Source organism: Galeopterus variegatus, unplaced genomic scaffold, assembly GCF_000696425.1.
Source record: "Galeopterus variegatus unplaced genomic scaffold, G_variegatus-3.0.2 Scaffold2715, whole genome shotgun sequence".
Lineage (NCBI taxonomy): Eukaryota > Metazoa > Chordata > Mammalia > Dermoptera > Cynocephalidae > Galeopterus > Galeopterus variegatus.
Genome location: NW_007728826.1, coordinates 230,368 through 240,712, shown reverse-complemented (window position 1 = coordinate 240,712; position 10,345 = coordinate 230,368). Strand labels below are relative to the sequence as shown.

The following is a 10,345-nucleotide window of genomic DNA, read 5'->3' as shown; positions in this document are numbered from 1 at the left end:
GCGCGGGGGGGGTGGGGGCCGGGCGGTTTGTGGGATCCGAACCCTCGGACGGGAGCGCCGCTGTGCTTCCCAAGCGGCGCACTATCCAGTGCGCCACCGGGCCGGCCCTCTAGGAGGTTTTTTAAATAGATTCCTTGGGCATTTCAATGTAGACTGTTATGTCATCTGCAAATATGGACAGCTTTATTCCTTACTTTCTAATCTCTATGCCTTTTCTTTTTCTTGCCTTATTGCAGTATCTTAAACTTCCAGTATTATGTTAAATAAGAGTGGTGTGAAAGAAGATCTTTGCCTTTTTCCCAATCTAAGGGGCAAAGTATTCAGTGTTTCACCATTAAGTATATTGTTATCTGTAGGTTTTTTGTAAATGCTCTTTATCAAGTTGAGGAAGTTCCCCTCCGTTCTTAGTTTGATGAAAGTTTTTATCATAATGGATTTATCATGTTGGATTTTGTCAAATGCATCAATTGATATGATCATAAGATTTTTCTTCTTTACCTTATTTATATGATAGATTACATTGATTGATTTGTGAATATTGAACCAGCCTTGGATACATAGAATAAATTTCACTTAACTATAGTGTATAATTCTTTTTATACATTTTTATTTTTCATCTAAGTTGATAGGAGATACTGATCTGTAGTTTATTTTCTTTCGTTTCGTTTGTTTTTTGGTACTTTCTTTGTCTGGTTTTTATAACAGAATAATACTGACCTCATGAAATTAATTGGGAAATGTTCCCTCCCTTTATATTTTCTGGAAGTGACTTTAAAACTAGTGTTGTGTTCATTCTTCTTTAAATGTGTGTTAGAGGGCCGGCCCATGGCTCACTCGATAGAGTGCGGTGCTGATAACACCAAGGCCACGGGTTCGGATCCCATATAGGAATGGCCGGTTAGCTCACTGGGTGAGCGTGCTGCTGACAACAGCAAGTCAAGGGTTAAGATCCCCTTACCGGTCATCTTTTAAAAAAAAAAAAAAAAATGTTTGTTAGAATTCTCCACTGAAATCACCTGGGTCTAGAGAGTTCTTTTTTGGAGGTGTTTAAGTATACTTCAGTTACTTTAATAGAGCTATTCAGATTATCCTTTGATTTTTGACTGAGTTGTTATAGTTTGTGGTTTTTAAAGAATTGGTCTATTATAAGTTGTTTAATTAAGTTGTTCTTAATATTCTTTTATTATCCTTTCAGTGGCTACGGATCTGTTGTGATATCCTGTTTCTTGATATTGGTGATTGTGTCTTCTCTCTTTTTATGTTTGTCAGTGTTGCTAGAAGTTTATAAAGTTTATTCATTTCTTTTTGAAGAACCAGCTTTTTGTTTTATTATTTTTTTCTATTGTTTTCCTGTTTTCTGTCTTACTGATTTCTGCTCTCATCTTTATTACTTCCTTATTTCTGCTTACTTTGTGTTTAATTTGTCTTTTTCTGTTGCTTTATCTGCCACGGATTTGTCACCCCTTTACCCCTGGGTGACGGAGCCACAAAGGATTACTCAAAGCCCATCTCTTCTGAGCAGTGAGAAGCCCCAAAGTGGTTAATCTCCCAGAACCCTCAAGAGAGAGGCATTCCTTTCATTTAGGAAATTAAGCACGAATTGGGGTTCTCTTCCCACATTTATTCTCCAGACCAGGAAGTTACAGGAAGGGAACATAGGTGGGGTTATAGTTTAACAATACAGGCTGGTAACATTCAATAAAACAAGCAAAGTGACATTCTATAAGTCAATTTAAGTGATCCATCAACAAAAGCTTGATCTTAGCAAATATACCTTCTCCCTACAGCAGCTTCCCAGTATCTTTACATATCAATTAGTAACTTGTCTGTCTTTTAACCAGCAGCCTTGCTATGTTACAATTCTTTATCTTACAACAGAGACTATAGCCTAGGGAAAATTTCCTGTTTTTTGCAAGGTCAACATTTTATATGTACTTTTAAGAAGTTAAGACTAAACCTGAAAGTACAAGAAACTAGGCCCTGTGAAATATATTTGCTTTATGGTGTACTCCACATTTTTCTAGGTTCTTGAGGTCAGAATTTTGATTATTGATTTGAGTTCCTTCCTCTTTTCTAATGTAAGCTTTTACTGGTATAAAGTTTCCTCTCAACAATGCTTTTGGTATATCCCACATATATTAATACATTGTATTTTCATTTTAATTCAGTGCTATGTATTTTTTTCAGGATTTCCTCTTTGATCCTTGGATTATTTGGAAGTGTGTTCCTTAATTTCCATGTATTTAGAGACTAACTTTCTTTTTTGATTTCTGGTATGATTCCAGGTAGTCAGAGAACATAGTTGTTGATTTCAGTTCTTTTAAATTTGTGAGGTTTCCTTTATGGCCCAGGACGTGGCTCATTTTAAAATACTAGTTTTTTAAGAACCCTAGAGTCCTGCCCACTCCCTGTTACCTCAGCCTGCCTCAGCACCTCAGCTGTAGCTCACATTACTTGTCTCTCACAGGCAGAGAAAATAGGCCCAGGCAGGATGGGACAGACGGTAGGGGCAGCCTTCCTAAGAGCCCTGAGTTAGTGACAGAACTGGACCTTGAACCCCTAGAGCCTTGCCTACCCAGACCAGGAACTTGGTTCATCCTCCCCATGGAGATTTTGCTTTCCATGACCCTTCCTGTGACACGTGATGAACACACAATGAAGCTGAGGGAAAGGTGAAGTGGGGGTGGGGTCAGAAGAGTAGCCAATCAGGCCCTGTGCCCCTATACCCTCACCTCTTTCTAATGGGGTGGTAAGCGAGGAGGGGCAACTCAGATGCCTAAGAAGTTTAGGCCCAAATCTCAAAGGCAGCACGGGGCTGTTGCCCCCCTCACCCAGGTTCGCCGGACTGCCTGTTCCCGCCCTTGCAAACAGGCCAAGCGCAACACCAAGAGCAATCAGGGTGGCTGCTGCCATCGCCGCCACCAGAATACTGCATATAGGGTTGCCAGACAACTGCAGTCAGTTGACTCCTCGTCTACTTCCTGCAGGACCTACAAGAACAGTGAGGAGCTTCGGTCCCGTATTGTAGCTGGAATCATCACACCTATCCATGAGCAGTGGGACAAGGCTGATTTAAACAGTCCCCACCGGGAGTTCCCCCCTGCCACTGCCAGAGAGGTAGACCCACTTCGGATTCCCACACACCAACCACACACCAGCCGGCAGCCTCCCTGGTGAGTACAGAGCCCCCAGTGGGCAGTCCATGCTTCTGCAGAGGGATTCCAGCCAACCATTCCCATCCTGCCTCTTGTCCCCCTCTCTCACCCCCATGCATTTTCAACAAAATTGTCAAAGTCTTGGTGCATGGAGGCAGAAAGTGAAGACCTAAGTGGAGCTGTAAGTTCTTGCACTGCTACTAGTCACTCTAACTACCCAACATCTTAAGGCTGCCTGTCGCCTTTCTAGAGGTGACACAGAGCCCCTGACTCTACCCAAGGGTCAGTGCCTCTGGGGCTTGTGTGCAGTAGTCTGGGGTTTCTGACCAGATTCACAGTTATTTATTCCAGAGCTCTTTGTCTGTTCAAGGCCCTGGGCCAGGATTTTTAACAAAATGGAAAGATGCAGAAGTACTTTCTCAGAGGGGATATACTCCCAGTATTTTTCCCATTTCATTTCATGTCATTTCATTTCTTTGCAGTCTTCCTACCTATCTAACAACTTCAGGAATTTTCCAATACAGCATGGGGTATGAGCAAGTCACATCCAAGGTCTTTGCAGATTAGGATGGCAGCATTAGGACTGGAGACTTCTGCTCTGAGGGAGGAGACAAGGACCAGGGGACCCTAGTCTCTAGCTAAGACGTTACTTCCAGTTTGGAGCCCATAATGTGGTAGTAATGGTAGAGTTGGTACAGTTAGTGGGGAGAGTTGACTGTGGGGCATATAATAAGCACTCAATAAATGTTAACTACCTTTGTTATTTTATTCTCATTTACAGTTATATACCTTTGGTTAGTTAAAAATGGGAAATCAATTTAATTATTACAGGTAATAATTGGCAAGTCTATTTAGCAAAGTCTTCAAAACTACTGGGTCCTATGGAGACAGTGGAGAACAATAAAAAGTGGTTGAAAAGGTTGGGAACAGCTTGTCTGATCTAACCTCTTTATTTTATAGAAGGGAGCTAGAGGTAAGATGACTGCCTAGGGTCACCAGCCACTAATAAAGAGGCAGAGCCAGGGCTGGGCTCCAGGTGTCTTCACTCCCTGCACAGCACTCTGGCTGTGATCTAACCAGAGTATGGTGGCAGTATTTAAGAATAAGCCCAGGGTGGTGATCAAGTTGGGGAAGATTTTCAGGCCTGAAGTAAGTAGTAATTCTCAGCTCTGTTAGACCCATTGCCCATTTCAAAACAAATATTCTATGAGCTATCCTTTACTATTGAAGTGGAATTCATAGGTAATCTACCTTACCTAATGCACATTTCAAAAGAAATCAGTTATAAAGTCCTGAATACAATGTCAGTGAGAAATAAAAAGAGAGTAATTAATAAGATGATAATGTGTATTCAGTGTCTAGGTGCCTAAGCATGATTATACTGAAGAACATAGTCAGATAATTGACACCTGTATGTGAAATTATCTTGAACAGTGGCAAAAGCTGGCTTATACAGATGTGTTGTATCAGCAACTCAAATACCACAAAACTGTTGCTATTACATGACTTTTCTGAAATGATGAACAACTCTTAGGAGAATTGTGAACAAAATAGTGGTTGGACAGTGTTTCTTCGATTATATCATAATTATATTCCTGATAAAATGTGTTTGTATTAAAACAATAGGAAAATACTTTGTGTTCACATATAAAATAGTCCTAAACTCAGGTAATTTATGTAGGCTTTACACCTCCGTGAGTGTCCCTCAAGACATTCAAAAGTCGTGTGGGAAGCAAGTCATTCTTCACTGTTTGGAACTCTGCCGTGAGTTGTAGAGTATCCAGCATCTCTGTTCTCTGCTATAAATGCCAGGAGGGGCCTCAACCACTGACAAGCAAAAATACCCCAGGGCTTCCACAATGGCACCTGGAAGATGTGCCACTCTAATTGGGCATCATAGACCTGGAGTCTAGAATTGTGAAGGTAAAAACCCTAGCCTTGGAAGAACTGAAAGAATAGAAAATCACCACCATGTTGCAATTTCTGCTGAAATAATGTACCTAGTCACAAACTGTCAATAGTTGCTAAAACCATCAGGTAAATGTTTATGAGGGGCTTATAACGGATGCATCATGCCTGCTGCACCTGAACCCACTGATCAATATTAGCACTAAAAGTGGGACAGCCAGACATTAAGTGTCTTCTAATACTACGCAATTGTAAGTTTACAGCAGCGTCAATTTAGATATAACTCCCAGTTTTAAAGAAGTATGAAGGATAGAAGAATGAGTTTAACAGATACATTAGGATGCAGCAGCCAAAACTTGATCATGGAAAATTTTTAGAGGATAAATTGACTTTATTTTTCATCAAATAAATGAATGCCATGGGGGGAAAAGGGAGAAGTAGGCCGTTATTAAAAGAGTTGTATCAACTAAATACAGTATTGGGCCTTTTTTGGATCTTGATTCAAACAAACTAGTTCTAAAAATTATTTTTGAAACATTTGGGGAAATTTAAGCATGGATCAGGTATTAGATAACATTAGAAGTCACTGCTAATTTTGTTAGGTGAAATAATTAAATTCTGGTTATTTAAAAAAAAAAGAAGTCTTTATCTGTTAGAGATATATATAGAAGTATTTAAGGAGGAAACAATATGTCTAGGATTTGCTTTAAAATAATTTCAGTCCCCCAAAAGAGTAAGATGTTAGTGGAAGGGATGTAGGTGAAATAAGAATAGCAGACTGTTCATAATTATTGAAGTTGTGTGGAAGGATACATGGGGACTCGTGATACTGTTCTTACTATTTTTTGTTACATTTAAAAATTTACTTAATAATGAGTTTTTTTGTTTGTTTTTTGTCCTTTTTTTTTTTTTTGAGACCGGCCACACCGCGCTCAGCCGGTGAGTGCTGTGAGCGGGCCAGTCATCCCTATATAGGATCCGAACCCACAGCGGGAGCGCTGCTGCGCTCCCAGCGCCACACTCTCCCGAGTGCGCCACAGGCTCGGCCCAATAATGAGTTTTTTAGTAATAGCAGTTCTTCACAAAGTGTTCCAAAAAATAAAAGAGGAGACAGTACTTCCCAACTCCTTCTGTGAGGCCACGATACCCTGATACCAAAACCAAAACATCACAAGAAAACTACAGACTACTATACCTTATGAGTACAGTTATAAAAATTCTTAACAAAGTACGAACAAACCAAATCCAGCAATATAAAAAGGATTATACACCATGACCAAGTGAAATTTATTCCAAGAATGGTTGATTTAACATCCAAACATAAGTCAATGTAATACACCATATTAGTAGAACAAAGGACAAAAGCCACATGTTCATCTCAGTAGACAGAGAAATACCATTTAACAAAAAACAACACCTTTTCATGATAGAAGCCTTCAACGATAGAAGGCAAGTTTCTCAGCTCAATAAAGAGCATCTACAAAAAGCCCACAGCTAACATTCTACTTAATCGAGAAAGATGGAATGCTTTCCACTTAAAATCAGAAACAAGACAAGCATGTTTTCTTTTGCCACTTCTATACAATATTATACTTGAGATTCTAGCCAGAGCAGTCACTAAAGAAAAAGAAATGAAAGGTATCCAGGTTAGAAAGTAAGAACTAAAAGTATCTGTCTTTGCAGATGATATAAGATCCTGTATATAGAAAATCCTAAGGAGTCTTATTAAAAAATTAGAACTAATAAAAAAATTCAGTAATGTGACAGTATACAAAATCAACAAACAAAAATCAATTGTATTTCTATACATTAGCAATGAACAGCTTGACGATGGAATTAAGGAAATGATTCCATATATAAAACCCCCCCCAAAGAATATAATACTTAGGAATAAATTTAACAAAAGAGGTGCAAGATTTGGACACTGAAAACTATAAAACATTGTTGAAAGAAATTAAATAATGGAAAGACATCCTGGTTTCATGGATAGGAAAACTTTATATTGGCAGTACTTCCCAACTTGATCTACAACACAATCCCAGTGAAAATCCCAACAAAGTTTTTGTTACTGTTGTTTCGAGAAATTGGCAAACTGATCCTAAAATTCATACAGAAATGCAAGGGAACCAGAATGGCCAAAACAATCTTAAAAAGAAACAAAGTTGGAGGACTCACACTTCCCAGTTTCAAAACTTACTACAAAGTTTCGGTCATGAGGACAGTATGGTACTAGAATAAGGATAAGCATATAGAGCAAGAGAATAGACTTGCACGTGTAGAAATAAATTCATACATTCATGGTGAATTGATTTTGACGAGGGTGCCAAGACAATTCAGTGGGAAAACCACAGTCTTTTCAAATGGTACTGGGACTACTGGATATCCACAAGCAAAAGAATAAAGTTGGCCTCTTCCTCACACCATATATGAAAATTAGCTCAAAACGGATCATAGATCTAGCTCTAACTTTAAAACTCCTAGAACAAAACCAAGGAATAAGTCTGCATGACCTTGGGTTAGACTATGGTTTCTTAGATAAAACAAAGCTCAAGTGACAAGAAAAAATAGATAAATTGGACTTATCAAATTTAAAACCTTTTGTGTATGAAAGGACAGTATCAAGAAAGTGAAAAGACAACCCACAGAATGGTAGAAAGTGTTTGCAAATCAAATATCTGACAAGGGACTTGTATCCAGAATATATAAAGAAGTCTTACCACTTAGCAATAAAAGAGATCCCAATCAAAAAATGTTCAAAGGAATTGAATAGACATTTCTCCAGAGAAGATATACAGATGGTCCATCAGCACATGAAGAGATGCGAAACATCATTGGTCACTAGGGAAATGGAAATCCAAACCATGAAATGGCTTTATTCATAATAGTCAAGAAGTGGAAACGGCCTAATTGTCCATCCACTGATGAATGGATAAACAAATGCAGTATATGCATTCAGTTGAATATGTAATGGCAACAAAAAAGAATGAAATACTTATATATATGTTACAAGATGGATGAACCTTGGAAACATTATGCTAAGTAAAAGAAGCCAGTCACAAGTGCTACATATTGTATGATTTTATTTAAGTAAAATGTCCAGAATAGGCAACTCCGTGGAGACAGAAAGTAGATTAGTGGTTACTAGGGGCTGAGGTGGAGGATGGGAGAACAGAAATGGAGACCAACTGCTAATGGGTGCACAGTTTCTTTTTTGGGATGAAGAAAATCTTTTAAAATTAGAACATTTACACACTGTGAAATCTAGTGGTTTTTAAACCACTGAAATATACATGTTAACTGGCTGAATTTTGTATGTGAATTGTATCTCAATAAAGCTGAAAAAAATGAGTTTTGTTTTTTTTAAGTCCTAGCCTTGGCTTAATTGAGAATATGAATATATAATGATAGAAATGAATTTCCCAGGATCAAATCATGGTCCAAGAGAATTCATAATAATCTCCCATGATTGGGGCTTCTGCTTTATATTTTTTCTTCAGCTAGAGAGTGGTTTGTTAGTACCTAAACAATATTTTATGAGCTCATCATTATACCAGCAAAAGTGATTTATTTAAAATTACCTGCTGAGTGCTTTCCCCCTAAGAAACAAGGCAAGGAGATTGACTTGAATCACTCTTATTCAGCATACTACTGGAAGTTTTAGCCAGCACATTAAGAAGAAAAAGAAATAAAAAGCATAAAGATAAGAAAGAAAGAAATAAAACAGTTTATATTTACAGATGACATAGAGATCTATATAGACAGTCCAAAGGAATCTACCAAAAAGTCATAATAAAAATGAGTTTAGCAAAGTTGCGGGATATCAGATCAACGTACAAAAATCTATCATTATTCTAGAGGCCGGCCTGTGGCTCACTTGGGAGAGTGTGGTACAGATAACACCAAGGCTGTTTGTTTGGATCCCTATATAGGGATGGCTGGTTAGCTCACTTGGGAGAGAGCAGTGTTGACAACCCTAAGTAAGGGTTAAGACAATAGATCCCCTTACCGGTCATTTATTTAAAAATAAAAATAAAGGGCCGACCCCATGGCTCACTCGGGAGAGTGCAGCGCTGGGAGCGCAGCAACGCTTCCGCTGTGGGTTTGGATCCTATATAGGGATGGCCAGTGCACTCACTGGCTGAGTGTGGTGCGGACAACACCAAGCCAAGGGTTGCGATCCCCTTACCGGTCACAAAAAAAAAGAAAAAAGAAATAAAATAAAATAAAAATAAAAAATAAAAAATCTACTGTAATTCTATATGCCAGCAGTAAACACATGGAAACAGAAATACAATACCATTTACAATCATTCAAAAAAAAAAAACTTAGATATAAATCTAACAAAAGTTGTCTAAGACTTTTATGCTGAAAACTACAAAATGCTGATAAAAAAAATAAAAGAAGATCTAACTAAATGGAGAGACATAATATGTTCGTGGATTGAAGACTCAACATAGTAAAGATGTCAGATACTCCACAAATTGATATACTTGTTAAATGCAATTCCTATCAAAATCGCAGCAAGGATTCCTACAGCTATAGTAAGATTATTATAAAATTTATATGGAAAGGCAAAGAAACTAGAATAAAGTAGGAATTACTCTATCAGATATTAAGGTTATTAAACAGCTACAATAATCAAGACTGTGGTATTGGCAGAGGGACACACATAGATCAGTAGAACAAAATAGTGAACCTAGAAATAGATCCATAAAAGTATGGCTAGCTGACTTTTGACAAAGGTGCAAGCCAGTGGAGGAAGGATAGTCTTTTCAGTAACTGTTGCTGGAGCAATTGGATGTTCATGAGCAAAATTATGAAGCTTTACCTAAATCTCATACCTTATATAAAAATTAGCTCAAATTGGATCATTGATTTAAATGTAAGACATAATACTTTTAGAAAAAAACAGAGGAGAAAATCTTCAGTATCTAGGACTTGGTGAAGAGTTCTTAGATATGTCACTAAAAGCACAATCTAAAAAGAAAAAAATCAATAAAGTGAACTTCATCAAAATTAAAAGCTTGCAGTGTAAAAGACTCTGTTAAGAGGATAAAAACATAACCTAAAGATTAGGAGAAAATGTTTGCAAATCACATACATATCCAACAAAGGATTTGTATCTAGATAGATTTAAAAAAACTCTCAAAACTCAATAGCTTAGGGCCAGCCCGGTGGCGCACTGCTACAGTGCGCTGCTTGGGAGTGCGGCGGCGCTCCCGCCGAGGGTTCGGATCCCACATACAGACCAGTTCCCGCTCACTGGCTGAGCGAGGTGCGGG

At 38.2% G+C, this 10,345-nt stretch overlaps 1 protein-coding gene across 2 annotated transcripts in view; it reads left to right on the top strand.

The window, feature by feature from the left end:
- Window positions 1-10,345, top strand: part of PSMF1 (proteasome (prosome, macropain) inhibitor subunit 1 (PI31)) — a 51,619-nt gene that overhangs the window by 18,363 nt on the left and 22,911 nt on the right. For both annotated transcript variants that reach the window (XM_008582750.1, XM_008582751.1), the window contains exon 4: window positions 2,988-3,173. In XM_008582750.1, coding sequence (XP_008580972.1) covers window positions 2,988-3,173 — 186 coding nt within the window. The remainder of the gene's footprint in view (window positions 1-2,987; window positions 3,174-10,345) is intronic.